Source organism: Lemur catta, chromosome 3 (genome assembly GCF_020740605.2).
Source record: "Lemur catta isolate mLemCat1 chromosome 3, mLemCat1.pri, whole genome shotgun sequence".
In the NCBI taxonomy this organism is placed as follows: domain Eukaryota; kingdom Metazoa; phylum Chordata; class Mammalia; order Primates; family Lemuridae; genus Lemur; species Lemur catta.
In genome coordinates, this window is record NC_059130.1 from 59,688,326 (window position 1) to 59,712,705 (window position 24,380).

Below are 24,380 nucleotides of genomic sequence, written 5' to 3' on the forward strand. Positions count from 1 at the left end.
TTTTGACTTAATGTCAGTGTATTCCTTTGAGCCAGTAACATCACTATATTGATAATATTCTTTTTTACATTGTTTTGATGCCTTTTCCAAAAACAATTGATCATACACATGTGTGTCTATTTCTGGATTCTATTTGTTCCATTGTCTGTACATATATTCTATATGTCTCTTTTCACTAGTACCAAACTGTCTTGCTTATATAGCTTTATAATAAGCCTTGAAATCAGGTAGGATAAATCCTACAATTTTGTCCTTCTTTTAAAAAACTGCTTTGGTTATTCTAAATTTTTTGCATTTTCATATGAATTTTAGAATCAGCTTGTCAATATCTATAAAACAGTCTGCTGAAATTTTCAGTGAGACTGGGATGAATCTATACATGAACTTGGGGAAAACTCATATTTTAACAGTATTGAGCCTTGCTATTTATGAATGAGGTTGATCTGTTCATTAATTTAGGTCTTCCAAGTTAAAAAAAAAAGACATCAGCATTTATAAGCATATAAACTATGCCCAACACAGTAATGGATGCTTTATATACATCATATTAATTAAAATACACCATTCCTTTTACTGGACAGATTATACATAAAAGGAAATGAGGTGGTGCAGAAGGTAAGGAACTCCCTAGAGGCCAGTAGGTAGCATAAGAAAGGAATTTGGGCTCTCAGCTGTCTGACTCCAAAACCTATCTTTTTCTATTCACGGGTTAAGTGAGGGCCATCATTTATGACTGCAAACCTCTCCGAAGTTCAGATTGCTCCTGAACAATCAAGCATTTCAAACTCTTACCGTGATGATAACTTCAATGTAAGGAGACAGTGTTAAGTTGTGTGGAAGCATATGGGCATTAAAGATTAAATTACATTTTCCAAATTGCACTTGAGAATTGAGTGTGCCAATTATATCCTTTGGGTTTCTATCTTGTTCAAAGCACTTGGGATTCAGGTTAATGAACAATATAAAATTCTTGTACCCATTGCAAAAAATATATTTCCATTTATGAATTATCCATGCAGACTGGTTTGGGATTTGAAAAAAAGATTTTGTAAAAGGTCTGACAGCTGTTGATATAATTTCAGGAATACCTGCTAGGCAAATTCAGTGACCTTTACAAACTTACCCGTGTCCAAAAAATAGAAAAAAAAATCCAAAGTGATTGTAATTAAAATTAACCAAAGTTCCTGATCCATTCCTGATAAAGAGTAAGCTCAGGTTTAATATTTAAAAATAATTTATGAAGAAAAGGGTTATGTTTCAAAGTCTACCTCAGGTATTTCTATTAGCATTTCTTCCGAGAGCTTTCCAGGGCTCTTTCTGTCCCTGTACCCAGTCTAGAGAAGAGTCTAGACACCTGTGCACTCATTTGATACCACTTGTCTGAAACTAGAAGGCCCGGGAAGGGTACAAGGTTCAGGCTTGAAATGTCTTAAACTTCATGATTTCACCTTGTATGCAAAACTTAGACTGGAAGACTGCTGAGAGCACTCCCCCCCGCGCTAGGATGCTAGGCGCCATCCAGCCACCCCCACGTTTAAGCCCCACAACCCTATGAGAGGAATCGGCCGGGAGGGGGTGGCCCCTGGCCGGTCTGAAGCCGGGAGCCCACGCACAAACGGCAGCCCCTGAGCTGAGGGAGAGAACCCCAGCAGGCCCGTGCGCGCTGTTTATGGTGAAAGTGAGGGGCGTGATGGGGTGGGGGGACAGAGGGAAACAGCACCGGGAGCCCTCAGACTGCCGCCTCCTCGGCTCCACCTGTCCTGAAAGGCGGCCCGGCTAGGGGCGTGGAAGGGAACCTGAGCAACGGGGAGGAGGGTCACGAGGTAAGGCGGCCGGGGAGGCAGGATGCCGCCGGCAGCTCAGGGTCTTCGGCGTCACGTCGGACTCTGGGTGGAGAGGAGCCTCAGGAGGCTGCTAGTGCGGAGCGCTGACCCGCCTGCCCTTCCCCCGCGGCCGACAAGCCCGGACGCCTTCCCGCCGTCTCGGCTACCGCGCGCAGCTCCCGCCTGTCGCCTCGTGTCCCCGCCGGCGCCCCCTCCGCGCGCCGCGGGCCTCAGGTGAGCCGAGCCGGGCGCCGCCCGGAGGCATCGGGTGTCGTGGGACCGCCGCCCGCAACGCTCAGAGAGGGACCGTGATGCCGAGAGCCACAGGGGACACAAAGCGGGAGGGTCGGGCCCCCGGCCGTCGGTACCATGGAGGGCGCACAGGCGGGCGCGGGGTGCGAGCTGCGGCTGTTTGGCACCGCCCCGGCCCCGGGTCAGTGGTGGCGCGCGGGCAGGGGGTCGGGCACGGGCCCCGCGGCTTCGGTCGGCGCGTCCCCGCCGGGTGGGTTCTTGCCCAAAGCTGCAGCAGGTGGGGCTCTGCTCCCCGGCTCCCGCCCAGGCCACCGCCCACCGAGAAGCCCGAGGCAAGGACTCCGAGAACGGGAAGCCACCGCGTCCCACAACCTCGGACCCTGGAAGGCCTGTGGCGCCGGCGGCCGTCTGGAGGGCGGCCAGGGCCCCGGAGAGGGTCTGGAGGATGATTGGCCGGCCTCTCTCTACTCAGGTTGTCCCTTTATTCGAGGTGCGGGTGGAGGGGCACGGATGGAAATGGGGGCTGAAGCCGGGGTCCCTGCGCGGCCCCCTGTCTGGAGAGCCCCGGCCCGGCGGCCTCGTCGCGCCCTTTCTCGTGCGGAATGCCAGCCCCACAAAGGCCGTCTGAAAGCTTGTTTTAAAAAAGAAATGAATGCAAAAAAAGAGAGAAGTTTTGTGTCTGGTGAAGTGGGAAAGCGCTTCTGAGGAAACAAGCTTGCACTACTTTGTCGCCAGCTGTGAGGTTTTTACTATTTACATGTATTCCCGGGCTTCCTCTAATTTTCTGCAGGTGATCCAATTAAGCCTCTGACTGCTGTGCCTAAATAACCTCTGCATGTCCGTCTGTCCCTTCTAAGAGGGCGCCTAATACCTCGGGTGGGCTCGCCTGATGGGCCCCTTCGCCCACCTGCCTCCCGCGCCGCTCGCTGGGTGTGCGGGGCGGTGCGGATACCTCCTGCGGCCGCCGACAGTTGGCAGCTTTTAAAATGCACCCTCTGAAGGGCTTTTGAAATAGGATAAAGCCAACGTTTGCAAGTTTAGCCGTTGGTCCTTGTGAACGAAATGTCTTGCTTCTGGGACAACTCGGTGTGATGTGCTGAATACATTAACGGTGGCTGGCTCACTTTCTCTTCGTTCCTGTGGTTTACTGTTACATGGTGTGTGGCTAGTTTGTTTAGTTTTCCCAGTATCAAAGTGGAAAGGGCTTAATATCAAAGCTGTAATTCACCCACATGCTTTATTATTAACAGCTTCATTATAATGTTGATGTTCATATGTGAGCTTCGCTGAACATGAAATCACCTTCCTTTTAATTCCCATAGGTAAAGTCTCCTTAAATGCTGGTTAAGATATCTTACCTTTTTGAAGAAGAAAATAAAACTGTTCTTGATTGAAGATCCTAAGGAATTAATAACATTTTTTATTTCCTTTATGTCTTTACCCAAGAATTATTGTTATTTATACTTCGACAGGCGTTTTAACGTACGCTTGTCTGAGCCACAGTTTAATGAGTTTGGTCATGATTATTTCATTTTGAAGGTAGGGCATATGCTTTATAGTAAATATGTTTTATGCTTTATTCATTCAATGTATTCTTATTAATCTTTTCATTAATTAAGAGTTTAAAAATTTTCCCCAGGGCTAGTCTTCATAGCCAATATCTATTGTTTGGAGATGCTGGGCTTGCTTAGAATGTTTGAATTGAAATCAAAAGTGGGATTCTAGACTTGGAAAGCAGTGTGGTACCTAAACAGTGACTTGTCAGATATTGAATGAACGCAGGTTAAATTCCGCCCCCCACCCCACTTCATCACTGAGTACAAGTTATTTTAAAAATATCAAACAAAGCCAGCCTTTCTATTCTGTATGGAAGGACTCTACGCTCCTGGTGGTTTGAGGTATTTTATTTTGAACAGGGTTCCGTAGCATCAATCTTCATCTGAGGGAAAATCCAAGATGGGTCCCAGTCTCTGGAGTGACTTCTCTGTCACTTTGGAAAAGCTGTCTATGAAGACAATAAAACTAGACTGACCCTTTTCAAAGGGACAGAAAAAAAAATCCAGACGAAGTGATGCTGCTGATTGGGAATTAGACTTAAATTGAACACCTACTTTCCCCTTTGTTCCTGAAGCTCCTACTGCCCCTTAAGAACCTTGTTGGCTACTCAGGAAACTGCTCTGTCTGCTGTGGGTGTTAGATAAGTGAGCCTGCTTAGTGCTAGGGCTTTGTTTGCATTTTTATTTAATGCTTGCTATAATCATAGAAGGGTAGGTATCATTATTCTCATTTTGCAGGAAAGGAAACTGAGACTCAGAGAGGCTAAGTGTGCCTAAGGTCACAAAAGTGTTAAGTCATAGAACCAAGATTAGAAACCAAACTGGATCTTGGTTCTGTACACTACACCCTGCTACCTTTAACTCAGTGGTTTTACATTTTTTTTCATAATATGATGAAAGTTTTCATTTCTCTTCAGGAAAAAAATGGCCATATCCACATATATGAAATTTTGCATATAATTTCAGGGTCCACTTGCTCTTTCTAAAGTCCTTCCCCAGGCTCTCAGATCTCCAATCCCTGCTCTGATTATATCTATTACTGAACAAGGCAGAAAGCATATACGTACTATATATGTACATATCTTTTACTGATAGAAGCAGCCCTTGAATTCGGTAACTTTCAACTAGTTGAAAATTCACTTAGTAATTGAAACAAATAGAAAAATGACATCTTACATTCTGATTATGCAAACATCAAAAGTGCAGTTTAGAGCAATGGTGCTTATTTGAAACCAGATCTTTAGTTTGGGCTTCTTCCTGCAATAGTGAAGAATATGGACTTGTGCCTTTAGTCACTAAATAGAAATGTTGGGTTTGTTTTCCTCCCTAGAGATGGCAAATCCTGAGATGGTTGTAAATAGTTGCAGCTCTCATGAAGAGGAAAATCGCTGCACTTTCAACCAGCATACATCTCCATCTGAGGAGCTTCTATTAGAAGATCAGATGAGGCGAAAACTCAAATTTTTTTTTATGAATCCCTGTGAGAAGTTCTGGGCTCGAGGTAGAAAACCATGGAAACTTGCCATACAAATTCTAAAAATTGCAATGGTGACTATCCAGGTATGCATTTCAGATCATGAGTTTGGTGAAAACCTCTTTTAATAACAAAGAGAATTATGTACAGTGGTTTTTACAACTTTTAACTGTATGCCTAATGGAGAAGAATAAAAAATAAGGAAACATACAATCTTAAACCCTTCTCCCTTTACTATTTATGAAAAAATGTCTTTTGTTCCTTACTTTTCTTCTTGTCTTTCGTTAAGTTATAATTTTAGTTACATAATCTAATTAGTTTTTGGGAAAAGAAGATATTAATATTCGGCTTCCAGTCAAGAGGTTTAGCTGAAGGTTTCTTAATCAGCCATGGAAACCAGTGTGCCTGACATGAGGACTTTCTTTTTCTTCCTAGTTTCCTGGGAATTTCTCTCTCTTCAGAAACTTCAAGGGTTTCTGTTACAGGCAAGTTCTTAGGTTCTCACAGCCTTGTGATCATGAGAATTGTGGAGTGGAAGAATGTGGTGTTAACAAAAAGGGAGTGGCATTAGCTAGTAAAATATCAGACTGAGTTTTAGTTCAACGGGAAATTCTGAATCTCATTTCCTTAGCTTCGTTTAACATTTTTTGAGAAATCATATTTTGTCATTCTTATATGTACTGGTTGTGATTTATTCTTATGAAAATATGTTTTCCTGCTGGTGAGAGTAATTGCTTCTTGTTAAAAGCAAAGAGGCAAAAATAAAAGCAGATTTTAATGAGAAAAAATAGATGCATTAGGTTTATTTTTATTATTGCTTTATCTTCTTAACTTGGTAAAAATGCGTAAGTAAATAAACAAATTGTATTAAAGGAGAGATTTTTTAAAAACCTGTCATTGCTAATCTTAACTGCTTATTGAGAACAAGTGCTTATGATTGTTAGAAACTAAGGCAATTGCTACAATCATATGAGGTTGGTAGAATTCTTACTTAAGTTTCTAATGATAGATGTTGTATCAAGGGAAACAAACATTTGAGTAACTACTCTGTTCCAGTACAGTAGTTCATTCAATTCTAATAACATTCCTATTGAATAAATGATTGCTTCTCTCATTTTACAGATGAGAAAACTGATGTTTATAGAGGTCTTTAAAAGTCATATGGCTAGTCAGTGGCAAAATTGAGACATCAGAGGCAGGCACTCTCTCTAATATATCACCCTGAAAATGGATGTTCAATTCTCAATATAGTATTTGGCAAGTTAAATTTAAACTTCTTAACTTCCTTGTGACAATACAATGTGTCACAATGGTGAAAAGTTTATGTGTCTTATTTTTTATGAGGGGGAAATATCTGTATCAGTTGAACATGAATATTTTCTACTTAGAATAGGTACTACTTGAGTATTGCTGGGTACCAGGCTAAACATTTAACAGACATCATCATGTTCAATTCTCAAAACAAATTGGAGGTAGGTAATGGTATCCTTAGTTTACAGATGAGAACACTGAGGCTTAGTAGGGTAATATAACCTGTCATAATCAGGAAACTAGAAGAATAGAATTGAGATTCATACTCAGATTTATTTCCTCTAAGACTTATGTTCTTAATTACTCCTTAATTTTTAGGGAGCTCATCTAACCTTCCTGTGTTTACTAGGGTGGTCAAGAGGAAGACTGGCCAATGGTTAAGATATTAAGCCTGTTAGTAATAATCATGTAAAAGGTGTTTAGGTAAGTTTTTAAAAGGAACTGAGGATTTTGTTATTGCGATGTTTTCTTAATCTATATCTGAGCAATCGAACAAATACCACACAAAGGCAACTTTGTAATTGTGAAAACGAGGGTGTCTTGGTGACAGATTACCTCTTTTCAGGGAAAAGAAAGTGGGCTTTCGTTAAGTTGAAGATTTTGTGTCTGCAGCAGCAAAAGGAAGATGTCTACAGTGATAGGCACCCTACTAAAAATTTCCCTTTCCCCATTACCTGGCTCAGTCTCTGAATTATAGCAGTTCCCTCTCAGCAGTTGTCACTCCTCTCTGCCACTAAGCCTTTGATGACAGAGACCAATTGTCTTCTCATTGTATGTCCCAGTGCTGACACATGGAAGGTGTTCATGTATTTGAATAATTGGTAAGAATATCTTTGGGATTTCTTTCTAGGCTTTTTAGTCACCACTTTCATTAGATATAAAATCTCTGGAATATCAAGCTATCATTTTATTGGGATTTAAATAAGGACCCTTAACTTAAAGAGGCTTTTCAGAAATGGGGGTTTTATGTGTGCAGGCCATATACCACAAGCAGAGAGAAGGGAAAAAATTAGTCTGTATTTTTCCTGATCAGACCCTGGATTACTTTGTGTAGCAATGATAGGGTGGGTAGCGACTGGATTTAGCCTGTCAGATATGGGTTCCAATTTTGACTCTATGCACATTGCCTAGTGATATAACTTGAAAAAGTCTTTAACTTCTTTGAGTGTTATGTATGCATCTATAAAACTGTTGTATTAGGAACTATAATTCAGGATTAGTATGAGGAAAGTTTCTGGAATAGTGTATGGCCCATAGACTATATCCCACCTTCCATATAAAATACACCCTGCCTCACTCTGAGATCTAAGTCAGAGTATAGTTATAGTGTAATTTCTACTTACAACGTGTATGTGGGGGGGGGATGTTGGGAGGGAAGAGAAGATGAAAGAGAGACTTGGAAACAGAGTAAGCTTTGGGGTTTGATTGAAAGGCCTTTTGTTAACATAATAGCAGTGCAATGAAACAACTTTTTTTGTGTGTGAACAACTGAGTTTCATGTAAAACTCTGAGGTCAATCCTGCATGAATATTAAGGATACATTATGTTACTATAATTTAGAGATTCATTGAAAGGATATTTTCTATTTTTGGTCTTATTGTCACAGTTTTGGTACTTAGACCTGGGAATATAGTTTGGTCATAGGATTTGAACTTCCTTACAGTATGTTATTGACCTGTTGCAAAACCTTCTTTATGTCCTAGAGAATTCATTTGAAACTCTTCTACTTGTTATTCAAGCCCCTGCACCCTTTTTTTTCTTTTAAGCTGGTCTTTTTTGGGCTAAGTAACCAGATGGTGGTAGCTTTCAAGGAAGAGAACACTATAGCATTCAAACACCTCTTCCTAAAAGGATACATGGACCGAATGGATGACACGTATGCAGTGTACACACAGAAAGATGTGTACGACCAGGTCACCTTCGCAGTGAACCAGGTAAATCAAGTGTATACATTCATTGCTTGGGGGAAAAAATAGACTGGAAAAATGGTAGCAATGTACATAATAACCAATAATCAAGTGTAGAAGGGTGAACATTTCTGCTTAGAAATGACTTAAGTATAAAATTGTTTTTTAAAAATATTGTCAACGAACATTTACAAAACTAGAAATTGAGAAAGCTTTTGTTTAGTAACAGAGAAACAGAAACTTAAGAGATTTAATTAAAAGAATCAGAGCTAGGGCTTGGCATGGGAAGCTCAAATATTTAAGAATACTAACGATGACCCTGGTTGTAAGTAATCATTAAGTCTTCAGAGCTTATACTTTTACAGGCCCTTAACAAATAATGAGAATATTAACTTTGCAGAGTTTGTATAGCAACCAAGACCTTAAAATTCACTTAAAAAATAAGGAAGGCCTTTATGTCATACATGACAATGATTTTATTGTGACATTGACTAACCACTAAACAAAAAGTAAGTGTGTTTTTCATACAGATGAAACTATTTCATTCTGAGTTTCTAATCAATTAGTTTTGCTATGAACAGTACCTTCTAAAGATCCCACATTTTTTTTTTGTAGGTATCATTGAAAGTGTTCTTGAAGTCAATATTCCCAACCTGGGTTAGTTTGCAGACCATATTTCAAAATTATTACAACTCTTCTTCAAAAAATTATTATAGTATAATTGTGGCTCTTCATTTTCTAGAGATAATCTAGGCACAGCGAGATGGTAAACTGCTAGGATAAAATAAATATTTATGGCACCAAGGCTTTCTGTTAGTATTAGGATTGGGAAGCCAGAAATTTATAGTAATAGAAATAAGTTGCATAAATTGTTAAACAGAGTTATATCCTATAATGGCAGTGGAGTTGGGAATAGCATAATGTTGGAGATAATTCAGTTTTGAGAATTTTTTAAAGTGTTTCAAGTTTCTCAAACTAGTCTGAACCAAATTGGTAGTTTGGTGGGGTTTTTTTTTTTTTTTTGGTGGTAGAGGGATTAGAGGCAAGAGGTAAACAATCCATTAAATTCTTTGTAAAACATCTTTATCCTTATTAGTAGGCCTAGACTCAGTCTTCAGAATATCATATTTGGTATTCAGGCCATTCTGCTTATCAGATTTCCATGTTCTTTACAGAAATTCATGTAGATTCGTTATTATAGTTGTCTTGGTCCATTCTTGCTGCTATAACAAAATACCAAAGACTGAGTAATTTATAAACAAGAGAAATTTCTTTCTCACAGTCTGGAGCCTGGGAAGTCCAAGATCAAGTTGCTGGCAGGTTCAGTGTCTGGCGAGGGCTTGCACCTTCTTGCTGCATCTTCACATGATGGAAGGTGGAAGGGCAAAAGGGCCTAGATAGTTTCCCTCAGGCTTTTATAAGGTCACTAATCGCATTCATGAGGGCTCTGCATTCAAACCATAGCACTAGCATATGAATAGATAATATTAATTGCAGAGGAGTACCTTGGGCAGATGATTTTCTACTGTCTTCCAAGTACCATTTAGGCACTTTCAGTTGAAGATAAAAAGTGTCTTGATCAAAATTTTCATGAATAAGTAGGGATTTGGGGGTTAATGAGGTCAGTTATTCTACATGCTTCCAGAGAACTGAATAGATCAAATATGGGCTGATATTAAAGCATGAAGGATCTTTGTTTTCTGTAAGGAAACAAAGTTTCCTTGTTTGATAGTTGAGGTGATAGTTATGGAGGGAAACTGACAAGAGGAACAGTGATATCTCAGTCCTTACAGGTATATCCATGACTAATCAGTTGTCCTGAAGGGTACCGTGGTTTGTTGTGATCCAATACTATGATTATAACAGCATTGCTTTTTATTATATATGCTTCTATATTTAAATGTCAAAGACCTAATTATTTTGTTTTCATATGATACCCTGGCTTTCTTCTTATTTCCTCAATCCTTGTGGGGTCAGCTTTACTGGCTCCTTTTCTTCCATCTGCCCCAGAAATTTGAGCAGTCCTCAAAGGTTTGTCCTCCTCCTGCAGAAGTTTCCTCCACTACACAGCCTTGGCCGTCACCAGGATGACGTGACTCCCAAGCAGGTGCTCACACTGTTGCAGGCCACACACTTCACAAGCACCTCAGGATTACCCTGTACAGAGTAGCTTCATATTCCCTTCCCACCTACTCTCTCCAGACTGGATTCTCTTTCTCGTCAGTCACTTAGGTTAAAAGGCCTCAGGGTCTTCTTGGAATTGTTTATTCTTGCAGCTCAAACATAGTTTATAAATTCTTATTTCTGATTGACTTCCCTTCTTTCCCACCTACCTGCCCTACCACCTCTCAGCTGTTTTCTAAAGAATTCATCTAAAATTACAGATCTTATTGTATAATATTCCTCTTTATGTAGATAGATTTATATCTATATATCTCTGTGTATAACAGTGTTCAGCACCAGAGCATCTGATGTATTTTATTCCATGAAGTCAGAGGGACATAACAGGCACTCAGCTGTTTGTGAATGAGTGAAAGAGCTCAACAGGCTCATGGTATGTGTCAGGATCGGGAGATCACAGAAGGACCACAAACAAGCAATCTATAATTAAGGAGCAGTCAGTTTTAATCTGCTTTACTTTTGGTGCCATATCACTTAGCTAAGGACCTTTAATGTGCTTTTATATTGTCACTCAAAGGATAACTTGGGGCCCATGGATCTGAGTGAAAGATTCCTTTTCTCAAAGCACAGCAGCAAAGGACAGAAAGGACGGATGTGCCCGGCCTAATTGAAGCCCCACAAAGGCCACAGCCACTTGGGTGCTCTGTGCAGTCTCCTCGCTGTTAATTCCACCAGTTAGTTCCAACCATAGTCTCACACCACAGTCCTGTTCCAGAGTGCTCCGACCCAGGCTCCGGAGCAGAACACAGCCTTGCCACTTACCCTAGATCGCCCATTTCTTGCCAGATGCTCAGATCTCCACTAAGAGACCTTATTAAGACAGCAAGGAAGTCTGACTGTAGCATAGCTTATGATGTCAGCAGGTACCTGCAGCCTGGGCCTCAGATCTTTTGCCTTTCAAGATCTTAAAAGGCTTAAGACACAAGATTCTGTGGTCAGGAGGGTCATATCTTTAGGAGATTCCTGTGGGGACTGCCCCACACGTGCATAGTGGGCACTCAGAAGGGCTACAGGGCCCCGTCACAGCTATGGCTCTGGTGTATGGCAGCTGCTTGCCTGTCTAGATTTACCGTCCGTCTCACATCTCACGTTGCAGGCACAGTGGTCTGCTTGCTACCTTAGACAGAAAACAAATCTCAAAACTGAGTATCTCCAGCATCATACTCTTTTCCCCTACATGTAGAACATAATGCTATTTAACAACTTATAAAGCTTGCTTCTCTTATCATAGATTTCTAGCTCATTTTCTCAATCCTAATGCTAACAGAAAGCTTGGTGCCATAATCACATATCTTATGCTGACAGTTTACCAACTCACTGTGCACAGATTGGCTGTAGTAACGAAGAGCTACCATTACATTGTTATCATTTTCCACCTTATTAATTTGACAAATATTTGAGCACCTACCATGTGCCTAAAGTGCTGATATTAGAGCAGTGGACTTGATAAACTCCCTGTCCTGTGGAGCTTGAATTCGAATGGAGGAGATGGATCTTAAACAAGTTTAACCAAAATCGTTTGAATTAAGTAGTGATGAGTGCTACGAAGAAAAATAAACCAGCAATAACCAGTGGCTTCAGGGTGGTCGGAAAAGGCCTTTCTGAAGACTTGAAATCTGGGCAAGAATATTCCAGGCTGAAGGAGTAGCAACAGCAAAGGCCCTGAGGCTGGAAAGCATTTGGTATGTTTGAGGAAATACAAGGGAGGCAAAGGGTGAGGGGACAGAGATAGGGCCAGAGAAGTTGGGGGCTGGCCGGGTCTCTTGGGGATTTACAGGACATGGACAAGAGTTTTGAATTTTATTCTGAGAGAGACAGGAAGCCATGGACAGGCTTTCAGTAGGGGAAAGACTCTAATGTACATAAGCAAAAGCTAACATGTGTTCACTCAAATATTTATTCGGCATTTATTATGGATCAGGTACAGTTTTTGGTGCAGGGATACTGCAGTGAACAAATAGACTAAGTCAAGGAGGTCATATTCTAATGGGAAGAGACAGCTAGTAAATAAGTAGATAAGGACATCATCTATCTGTTGGTTATAAGTACTGTGGAAAATATAATAAAGCAAGGAGAGTGAACAGCTGGAGGTGATTGGAGAAGGCCTCTCCGATTAGGTAACATGTGAGCAGAGAGCAGACAAAAGTGAGGGCAGGCAGCCTGTGGCTATCTCAGCGAAGACGCTTCCAGGGAGGAGGAGCAGTGAGAACAAAAGTCTTGAGCAGGTTTGTGTTTTTTTATAGGCATGAACTTACTCACTCCTTGTAGCAATCCTATGAGTTCTAGATGGAGACTAGACTACAGTGAGGGTCAGGACTGGAAGCAGGAAGACCAGTTTAGAGGCTTAATTTGTCCAGGAGAGAGATGATAGTGGTTGGACTAGGGCCATAACAGTAAAAGTGACGAGAGGCAGTCAGATTTGTGGTGAGAAAGCTCAGATCTTTTGATGACTCCTGTGGGGAGATAATTTGAAAGTAGTGCATGACTTTCTGATGGACTGGAAGTACAATATGAGAAAAGGAGACTAAAGGATCTTTCCTAAGTTTTGGCCTGAACGACTGATTGACTTACAGAGTCATTTATAGAGAAGGGGCTTATTGTGAAAGGAGTAGGTTTTTCTGTTTGCACATTTATGTTCAAGATTCCTCTTAGACATCATTGGCATCATGTAGGCAGATTGCTATCCAAGTGCAGTATTCAGTGAAGAGGTCAGGGCTGGAGATGCGAATTTGGAAGCTGTCAGCATATGGGTGGTGTTTAAAACATGGGACTAGTTGAAGTCACCTGTGGAGAGAATGTGGCTAAAGAGGTTGTGGTCTGAATCCAAAGGCCCTCCAAGATGTAGAGGTTGGCAATGCGAGGATTGAGCAAAGGAGACCAAGAAAAAGCAGTCAGTATTCCTGAAGTCAAGTGCAGAAAGTATTTAGTGCAGGGGAAACATTCAACTGCATCAAATACCATGGAGATATTAAGTTAGATAGGGACTGAGAACTAAGCATCAGATTTGGCAACATGCTGCTCATGGGTGACCTTGACAAGGCCCAATTCAGAATCCAGCCCATAGACCCAGATTATAAGTTATTTCCTTCATTTAGCATAGCATGTTTCACATGCATCTTTTAGTAGAATTTGTTTTCTGTGTGTCTATTGCACAAAATTGTTAATTTCAAGACAGACGCCTTATCTTTACCTTTGTATGACCAGGTATGCCAAACATATTGCTCACAGTAGGTTATGAAACATCTTGTTTCAGAAACATCTACAGAAATCTATTAAGAGTTTAAGTTGACAATTATTCCAAGGTGCCGTAAGATTCTTATTTGTAAAAGTAGTATTTTGTTTTATTGAGGACTGAGTAGGATAGGGGAATATTGCTATGAAAGTGATTAAATTATATTCTTGCAAAGATAAAATCTCTATATATGTGTGTATATGTGTGTGCGTGCATATATATATATGTATATATATATATATATATATTTTTAAGAAAAGGTTTTGCTGGTTTGCCTTGAACAATTGTATCCCACTTTTTATATTACATAGTAAAGTAGAACTCTTACCTTACAGGAAATAGTTCAAAGATAAAGAAAATTTATATTAACATTGAATTTAAAAATCAGTCCCTGAACATAAGTCTTAAAGGAGGAAAGAACCTCAAAGATTATGGGCCTTCAGACTTTAATTTTTTCAGATAAGGAACTAGAAGCTCCGGAAGTTTGTGACAGAAATGAGACTTGAACCCAGAACTCTAATTCTGAGTGCTCCCTGCCATCTGCCTTTGTGGTGCACAGCAGCGGGTCACTTATGCTGTGTCAATGTGAATGTCTCCACCCTGAGGGGAGGTGGAGACGTGCCAGGTGGGGAGGGAGGGACATCGTGGCTTCACTTCTGCCCTGGCTGGTGCTCCCATTTTCTGTTCCTCCTTTTGGCTGAAGTACTTGCAGCTGCGCAACGTCTCAGTGGGGAATCATGCTTACGAGAACAAGGGCACGGAGCAGTCTGCTATGGCAGTCTGTCAGCACTTCTACAAGCGAGGAAACATCTGTCCTGGAAATGATACCTTTGACATTGATCCAGAAATTGAAACTGGTAATGTTCTTCTATAAACTAGAACTTCAATTTTTAAACTTCTTGGTTTATACTTAAAATCAGTCATTTCATCTCTGAAAACATTGATTTGGTCTGTGCTGTGAGGGCATAGTAAGAACTATTTTAGGAGTTATTATGTGTCAGGTACTGTTCTGAGCTCTTTACTATAACTCAAGAATCCTCAAAAAAACAAAAAAAAAAACACCAACAAAGAAGGCATGAGTGTTTTCCCCATTTTATAGTATGGTTCAGAGAATTAAGTGATCTGCCCAACATGGAGCTAGAAGAGGCAGCGCAGAAATTGGCCCCGAGCTATCTGTGCTCTTAGCCACTATATGCCACCACCTCATGCTTGATACACCAATTTAAAAGGTAGATTTTATGCTTACAGAGCATTTTGCTTGCAAATACTTGATGTATATAAAACTTCCTTTCCCCAACAGCACTTCGCTATTTAACATCTTTGGGGTAGGTTGAGGGATGAGAATCAGAACTTGGAATAATGCAGCTTATTCTTATTAGCAACTTAAACCTATTAATAAAATATCAGCTTAGGTCATTGAGTTAAAAAGTAAGTATTCAAATAGTTTTATAGACACGAGGATTTTTTTTTTTTGACAGCGATAGTGAAGGATGACAGTACCAACTAGTGAAAACTTTCTAAAATACTCTCTTCCTTTTTTTTTTTAAGTGCTTATTGAGGAAAAGTTATCAGCACATGTTAAAACAAAATAGATCCTTAAAACTACTTAATCTTACCTTAGTCACCGCAAGTGCTTCAAGTCATATGCTTAGGATACAGAAAAGGGAGATGGAGGGGCCCAAAGTTTATCTAGGCTTAAAAAGACAGGAAGGTTGATAATATTCTATAGAACACTAATGACATAGAGTCAGATTTTCTCTAGCCTCTAGCCACTACAGAAACGTTGTAGCCACTAATGTCTTAAAAACAAATGAATCATTGTAACCAAGTGGTATTGATATTTAGCTTTTAAAATCTTAATTCAGAAAAATAATAGAATCTGAATATGGTCTTAAATGTATTATCCTTTCAAAATGCAGTTTTATTTGTCTATTTTAGGTAGTATATCATGTTTTTTTGTTATTTTCTATGGCAGAATGTTTCTTTGTAGAGCCAGATGAACCTTTTCACATTGGAACACCAGAAGAAAATAAACTCAACTTAACGCTGGACTTCCACAGGTGAGGAACACAGATGAGAGTGTAATTTATGTTTGTGTGTATATGTTTCCACTGAACTAAAGTCTCCTCTGTTTTCCAGACTCGTAACAGTGGAGCTTCAGTTTAAACTGAAAGCCATTAATCTGCAGACAGTTCGTCACCAAGAGCTCCCTGACTGTTATGATTTTACCCTGACTGTAAGTGTGGGCCAGGCTAAATCTGGTTCCAGTCTGGAGAAAAGTTGTTTTATCTAGTTATATGTTTCAAAAGTTTGTATTAAGGCATGATTAAGAATATAAGATGTTTCCATTTACATGTGTATAGGGGAAACATTGATACATCTAGCTCTATTTTGTTGTAATAACTTATTTACTTGTTAATTATTTCTTCTGTACCTCAGTGTAAGTTCTGCCAGAGCAGGGACCTTGTCTTGTTCACTACTGTCTCCAGGACCAAGAACAGTGCCTGTCACAGAGTAGATGTTCAATCACAAAAGGAACAGGGGTTTGCAGGTTCTGTATGAGTGGCTCACGACAGCCTGTGGCTATCTGCTTAAGGGCACTGCCAAGGGTTCTTGTTACTGTTTCTTCACCATGGATATTGGCAGCCTTTGGGTTATTGCTCACACTGCTTATCCTCATGCCGCCTCTGAATGCTCTCGTTCGTCTCTCCCCCTGCAGCCCACCCTATCACTTCTGCATTCTTTATGTTCCAGTTGCAGATGGAGTATTAAGTCCTCTAGGGAGCACAAGATGCATTTAATGTGAGTTTATCACCTCACAAGATCAGAGTCCGTAACCCAGTGCAGTTTGTTCATATGCAGGACAGCATTTGAAACAACTTACCTTTATACCATCCAGAGTTCTCTGACTTTGTACTATTTGATACAAATAGTAGTTTGTAGCAAAAGCTGTGTCCAGGATACTCACTAATTGGCTGTGGTACTCAAGTTGTCAGAGATGGGGGTTAAAAAAATTTTTAGAATATGGTATGATGTAATAAGTATACATAGCATTTAATGAGAAAAGGCACTAAAACTATGAGAGTATTTTGAATTAGGCTACAAATTTCAATCATAATATCCATCAGCAAGTTATAAATTATCAGTGTTATTTGATTTTTAGAAATTGAGCTATAACCCAGTCTCCTCTTTTTTTTCTTTCTGTCTTGAATTTGAGAAATGACACTTTTCAGACTTTTTATAATACTGATACTCCTTTGTGGACCCTGTTTTAATTCCTCATTTAGAAAGACATTCTATCTTCTGATATCCCAAGTGTTTTTGTGGGGTTTTTTGTTTTCTTTTCTTTCTTTCTTTCTCTCTTTTTAAAAATTTTATATGGGCTTACTACCTTTTCCTTTGTTTTAGGATTTTCTAGGTGTTTATTAACTCTGCTAGATTGAAAGTTCCTTGAAGGTAGGAACTATTTTATTAATCTTTTCATTCCTCAAAAAACATAGTAGGTGACACAAATATTTGTTGAATGTATAAATGAAACACTTGTGAAATGTAGACCCTTTCTATTGGCTCAATTCAGTAGTAAACCTGGCCTGTTAGCCACATGCAGATTTGTTGTATTTTCATCATTATTGTAGATCACCCCAAACTATACTTTTGCATTATGAATTTAGCAGTGCATCTTGTAGAACTGGGGTAGAGCTTATATCCTATGGGGTGATTTAATAATAAAAGCCATTCGTGCAACTTCATTGTCATAAGTAAATGTAAACTGGGTAGCATGCACCTGATATAAAATGTAGAAACTTTAGAGTCAGATAAGCCTAGATTTCAGTTCCAGCTCACCAGTTAGTAGCTGTGTAACTTTAGGCAAATTATTTAATTGGTTTGTGCCTCAGTTTCATCTGTGAAACAAAATTAATACCTACCTACCTGGCAAGCTTGTTGTCGAGATATAAAATAATATACATAAAGGACTTATCTAAGTATCTGGTATGTACTAGATAATTGATTCATTCAATAGCTTTTTTAAAACCTTTGCTGTGTGTGCCCAGTTGGATTTAGAATGGAAAAGTAGTGTATTAGCATTCATGCATAGTAGTTTAATACATTTTTGTATCATGTATTTTGAAGCTCTTTATTAGGTGTACGAACACCTAGGATTCTTGTGGTCACTTGATGAACTAACTCTTTTAGCATTATGCGATGGTACTTGTTACCTCTACTAATATTCTTTGCTTTAACATCTACATTGTTACATGTTAATATAGCCACTCTCGCTTTCTTTTGATTAGTGTTAGTATGGCATATCTTTTCCCATCCTCTTAATATTAACCTATTTGTCTTTTATATTTAAAGTGGGTTTCTTGTAAGGCAGGGTGTTGTTCGGTCTTGCTTTATTATCCAATCTCACAGTCTCTACCCTTTAATTAGTGTGATTAGACCATTTATATTGTTTGCAATTATTAATATCATTTCCTTTTTTTTTCCTACCTTCTTTTGGATTATTTTTTATGACTTCATTTTATTTCATTTGTTAGCTTATTAGCTATAACTCTTTGTTGTATTTTGGGGTTTATAGTACATATCTTTAACTTATTATAGTATACCTTCTGGGATATTATGCCTCTGTATATACAGCGTAAGAACCTCACAATATACTTCCATTTCTCCCACGTTGGCCTTTATGTTATTACCATACAATTTATTTCTACATGTTATAAACCCCACAATACACTGTTATTACTTTTGTTTTAAACAATTATCTTTTAAAGCAATTTAAATAATAAGAAAACATCTTTATATTTACCCATGTAGTTACCATTTCCAGTGTGCTTCATTCTTGTGTATAACTCCAGGTTTCCATCTGGTATCATTTTCCTTCTGCCTGAGGGTTTCCTTTAACATTTCTTATCATGCAGGTCTGCAAGTGACAAATTCTTTCAGCTTTTGTATGTCTAAAAAATACTTAACTTTCATTTTTTTAAAGATCATTTCATTGTGTATAGAATTCTGTCTTGACTGGTTACTTGGTTTTTGTTTTGTTTTATTTTGTTTTTTGCCCCAGTACTTTAAATATGTTGCTCTTCTAGCTTATACTGTTTCTGATAGGAAATCTGCTGTCATCTTTATCTTTGTTCTTCTGTTTAGGATGTGGTTTTCCCCATCTGGGCACTTTGGGAATTTTCTCTTTATCTTTGATTTTAAGCAATTTGGTTGTGAAATGCCTTGTTGTTATTTTCTTCTTGTTTCCTGTGTTTGGGGTTGATTGAGTGTCATGGGTCTATGAGTTGATAGTTGTCATTATATTTGGTATTTATTCAGTGTGATTTCTTCAAATATTTTTTTCTGTTATTCTCCCCACCCCCTCTCTTTTTTCAGAGATTCTAATTATATCTGTATTTGGTCACTTGAAGTGTAGCTCACTAATGCTGTTTGTTTGTTTTATGTTTCAGTCTTTTTTTTTCCTGTGTGTTTCATTTTGCATAGTTTCTATGTTTTCAAATTCACTATTTTTTTTCTGTGCTATCTAATCTTTTCTAATCCCATTCAGTACTTTTCTTCTTTGTTTGAGGGATTCAGCTTCTTCTTAGCATCTTAGCAAGATGTGACTGACATTGAGCCACAGATTATTTACTCAAAAGGTATTTCATGAGCACCTACTATTTGTAAAACCCTGAGGCCCTTTGTGTGGGAAAAACATGGTTTCTCCTTGACAAGGATTTCTGACTCAATCAAATAACACTGAGCATCTTCCTTGCATGAGGCCGTGGCTGGGTCTGCCAGCCGTTGTGGACATGGACAGACAAATCAGTGGACTGCCAAGGAAAGAAGCTTACGGTTCATCAAGAGGAGAAATAGAATGACTAAACCCTTTAAGGTCATTTGAAATCTTATATCTAAAGTGCTATAAGATCTTATATCCCCCACATGGAGAAGCTTCAATAAAATTCATTTAAGTGACAGACTTTTCAAAGAACTTTTCTTCTTCAGGACTTGAGAGAAAGAGAAGAGGCAGAAAAAAAAAAAGGACTGATTTTCTTGCCTTGCCATCCCTGTCCTTCCATGGGAGGGGGAAGGGAACTAGAGCGGAAGACAGTAGAACTGTGGAAGGTGTTCTGGCATAGCTTTGTCCTGCTTGGCACCTGGTGTCCTGAAGTGGCTGTCCTCGAGGGAAGACGTGTCTGTTGACTCCCTGCCACCAAATGCTTTGTAATACACATTGTGCTAAAGTGACTAAGAAATCTAGGCCCAGAAGAAAAATGGAAAAAGTCTTAAAGCAGAAATAATGAGCCTCTGAAGTAGGAAGAATTGTAGAAGCACTAAAAATCTACCCCTAGCTGAGGTCCTGCTGGGAGTTGGAGGAAAGTATAGAAAGTATAGTTGTACCAGCTCTTGCTCGTATCTAGAGGGCACCTGGAGGAACCTGGAATGGTAAGGAGGGGAAGTACTGTCATTGTGTATGTTCTTCAGGGCTGGAATGCTGTCCTAGAAACAAAGGGTTTTAGAGAATACAAGGTCTCTCTGGAAGATCTAGTTCAATGTTTTCATTTCACAGAGAAATAATGGGAACTTCCCAAGGTTGAACAGAGTTAACAACAGGTTTGAAATGAGGATATGGGTCTCCTGTACCCTTGAAAGAATTGTTTTCTAATTAGTGCATAGAGGTATCTTGGCTTCAAAAACTATAGGTATGTTTTTGACCTTTTCGTGTCTTTACAGATAACATTTGACAACAAGGCCCACAGTGGAAGAATTAAAATAAGTTTAGATAATGACATTTCCATCAGAGAATGTAAAGACTGGCATGTATCTGGATCAAGTAAGTGATGAGCTTTACTAGTTTTCAGAATGGTTATTAAATAATGTAAAACAGTTATTAAATTACTGCCCCTTGGATAGGTGGAACATCAAATAAAAGACTGGATGATTTCCAAGTCCCTAATTCTCATAAGCATGTGAACTCATGGTAGATATCTGATGTTTCAGGTAATACCTAAGTCACTCATGCTGAAATGGCCTTCCTTACCTTCTTCAGGTGCCCTTACCTGCCCACTCCTCACCAAGAACATATGTACGGTCCCCCACCAAGACTCTACATGTGTATACCCAAACCAATTCTTATCGAGTGCACGCTGCCTAAGTACTTCCACCTTCATTTTCCTCATTTTAATATTTTAAAATATGCTTGAGATAGGCAGAACCCTTGTTTTTACAGATGAAGAAACTAAGACTCAGAAGTGACACTTGGTACCCATGGTCATACAGCCAGGGAGAAGTCAGGTAGGATTTGACCCTAAAGCATCCCACACATTTTAATTGCCTTCTATCCAGGTTAAAAAGTAGACTTAGGAGCTGGGCACATTGGGAAGCACTTGTAGTTTTAGCTACTTGGGAGGCTGAGGTAGGAGGATCGCATTGGCCCAGGAGTTTGAGGCTGCAGTGTATCATGATCATGCCTGTGAATAGCCACTGCATTCTAGCCTGGGCAACACAATGAGACCCTGCCTCTAAATTTTAAAAAAGTGTTTAAAGTAGATGAGAGGAAAAAAGGGTCTATTCTTAGAAATATGGACAAGAATTCAGGTATAGACTGAATACTGTTGAGAATTTGGAGCTGAACTGGAGAAAATTGCCTGGAAAGAATTTATGAATATCTATCTCATTTTCTAGTCCCTCATAAGTAACATAATGATATGTTGTGCTAGACTTAATGATTAGGTCAGGGGTTCTCAGATTCTTGTGAGCAAAAGAATCTTACTGGATACCTGTTAAGATGTTGTTTCCCCAACTCCATGCAAGGCAGTCAGCAGGTCTGAGGTGGGGCTTAGGAATGTGTAGACAGCCTTTATTTAGACTGTCCTTGGATAATCATTGTTTTAGGGTTGCCTACTGATTGATTTGCCAAGTTCAGAAGTAATAACAAGATAGTAAGAGTAAATAAAGTGAAATTTCATCATTGTAGAATTCTTTTCCCTAATAGGTAACTTCAAATACATGAAGCTCTTAAATTATAAACTGTCATTTCAATCACAAGTTTATTTGAAACACAAACCTCTTTTGTCATCTGTAAACTTTATAACGCTTCTCCCCAACTTTAGAATAAAGAAAGTGAGAGGATATAAAAGTGCCTGGCACATAGGCTTTGTCTCAAATATTTGTTTCTTGGTTTTTAAGTTTTTCTAAAGTAGATTTAGAAATTTGTATAGCAATTAGATGCCCCTTGGCAAACATTAATGGGATGCTTCATCACAGAACTAGTCTTAAGTCCTTCATTTTTTCATCAGTATAGAGCAGTCTAACCTGTGAAATAGAGACAAGCTCTGTAGCAGAGCATGTGAGGGCTGACACCTCTGCCTACCTCTCTTCACGGGCTCCGCTCATGCTGGCCAGGACTTTGCACTTTTGATTCTCCAGAATCTCTGTAAGGGTGGCTCTTTCTCATCACTAAGGTTTCAGTTACAACTTACGTCTCCCTTTACTATACAGTATAAACGAACTCTCTTCTCTAACATTCTGCCACACTAACTTCCCTCGGATAGAGCAGTGGTTCTCAAATTTTAGCATCATCTAGAGGGCTTGTAAAAACCCAGAGTTTCTGATTCAGTGGGTCTGGGTAGGACCCGAGAATGTGCATTTCTAATAAGTTCCCAAGGAATGCCAAGAACCACTGATATAGACTGATGGGAGCTGGACACAGACTGCAAAGTTTTGAATCCTGACTCTGCCACCTACTGGTCCTGTAACCTTGGGCAAATCATGTGACCTCTGTGCTTCAGTTTTCTCACCTGCAGAGTAGAGATAATCATGCCCACCTCTTTAGGGTTGCTGTGAGGATCAAATAAGTTAATACATACAAAGTGCTTAGAGGTATGCCTGGGAAGAAATGTGCTCAATACTTGTTAGCTATTATGATTTATTTTCTTTGTATCATTACCACTATCTGAAAGCATTTTGTTGCTGTGCTTGTTTACTTCTTTGCTTGTCTCAGTGCAGCAGAGTAGAAGTTCCACAAGATCAGAGACCTTGTCTATCTTATTCACCACTGTATCCCAGCATCTAGAAAAATGCCTGGCACATAATGGGTGCTTAATAAATACTTTATACCTAGATAAGTATATTTCCATAGAATATGCAGGGAGGCTAATTGTATTGTCAATGGAAAAAAAAGCCAAACTCTGTGAAATAATTTACAGATTTACTCTGAGCCAAATTTGAGGACCATGACCTGGAGCCACATCCAAGAAGCCTTGAGCAAGTGGACTGTCTATGGTTGGGTTACAGTTTGGTTTTATACATTTCAGGGAGACAGGGGTTACAGGTGAAGTCATAAATCGATATGTGGGAGGCATACATTGGTTTGGCCTGAAAAGATGGGCCATCTCCAAGAGGGGGCTTACAGGTTATAGGTAGGGTTAAAGATTCTTTGGCTTGTAATTGGTTAAAGACATGAAGCTTTGTCTAAAGGCTTGGAATGTTTTAACATAGGAGCTGTTTATCAGAGATAAGCCACCAGACATAGATTTGTTGTGTAAATTGAGGACCTGTAGGTTTGTCTTGCATACCCTTAGGCTAGCTAATGGGTTACAAAGGGTGTCTCCAAGAAGGGGAGGGGCATGATGAGGCATGTCTGACCTCCCTCCTCCTGGCAGGCAATTTACTTTGGGGATATTCCTTTGGCCACAAGGGGGTCCATTCAGTCAGCCGGTGGGGGGGTGAGACTTAAAATTTTATTTTAGTTCACAGTATTAAGAACAAAAGATCACGAGCTGATAATTAAAGATCTTGGATTGGTGGTTGTGGTGTTTTTAAAAGGACTTGTAACCTTGTTTAAATACTAATTGGAAGAGTGCTTATCAAGGCTTTTTTTTTTCTTTATTGTCTTACTGGAACGAATGCTTGAATTATCTAAATTATTCTAAAAAGAAGTAGATGTTGCCATATTAGTGTCCCACCACATAAGCACTACACAATCTTTTTTGCTTTCAGTTCAGAAGAACACTCATTACATGATGATCTTTGATGCCTTTGTCATTCTGACTTGCTTAGCTTCGTTAATCCTCTGCGTTAGATCTGTGATTAGAGGACTTCATCTTCAGCAGGTAGGATTGTTGCTTTCTAGGAATGCTACTGATATTTTGATTGACAGAGAAATTCACTGTGCCTCCCCTCTTTTCCCTAAAGGAATTTGTCAATTTTTTCCTCCTCCATTATAAGAAGGAAGTTTCTGTTTCTGATCAAATGGAATTTGTCAATGGATGGTACATTATGATTATTATTAGTGACATATTGACAATCATTGGATCAATTCTAAAAATGGAAATCCAAGCAAAGGTAAACTTTTTTCCTAATCATGCTATTGTTAGTGTCAGCTTTGGATTAATGGTAATATATTTTTCCAGAATGTGAGAATTTTCAGAGTAAATGATTTCTTCCAAACCTTACAGCAAGTAAACTTGAAATCAATAATAGTAATTTCCTTAAATACAGTCAGGAAGTCTCTTAGGCAGAGTTTTTCATAGTGAGATCCACAAACCACTGCATCAGGATCATTTGGGTGCCAGGTTAAAATGCCTCATGTTAGACTTACTGAATTCAAACTCTTCAGGTGGGGCCTGTGAATTCTTACACACACCAAAATTCATA

The 24,380-nt window shown here is 39.3% G+C and overlaps 1 protein-coding gene across 3 annotated transcripts in view; it reads left to right on the forward strand.

Moving 5' to 3' along the window:
• The window catches only part of MCOLN3 (mucolipin TRP cation channel 3), a 123,846-nt gene that overhangs the window by 92,006 nt on the left and 7,460 nt on the right, over nucleotides 1-24,380 (forward strand). Inside the window, exons 1-9 of one of the 3 annotated variants that reach the window (XM_045547633.1) lie at nucleotides 1,811-1,823; nucleotides 4,962-5,191; nucleotides 8,183-8,350; nucleotides 14,440-14,593; nucleotides 15,712-15,796; nucleotides 15,876-15,972; nucleotides 20,457-20,556; nucleotides 23,724-23,836; nucleotides 23,919-24,068. In XM_045547633.1, the coding sequence (XP_045403589.1) occupies nucleotides 4,964-5,191; nucleotides 8,183-8,350; nucleotides 14,440-14,593; nucleotides 15,712-15,796; nucleotides 15,876-15,972; nucleotides 20,457-20,556; nucleotides 23,724-23,836; nucleotides 23,919-24,068 (1,095 nt within the window). In that variant the 5' untranslated portion in view covers nucleotides 1,811-1,823; nucleotides 4,962-4,963. Of the gene's footprint in view, nucleotides 1-1,810; nucleotides 1,824-2,019; nucleotides 2,058-4,961; nucleotides 5,192-8,182; nucleotides 8,351-14,439; nucleotides 14,594-15,711; nucleotides 15,797-15,875; nucleotides 15,973-20,456; nucleotides 20,557-23,723; nucleotides 23,837-23,918; nucleotides 24,069-24,380 lie in introns of those variants that run through there. The other 2 variants (XM_045547631.1, XM_045547632.1) reach the window with 2 other exon arrangements.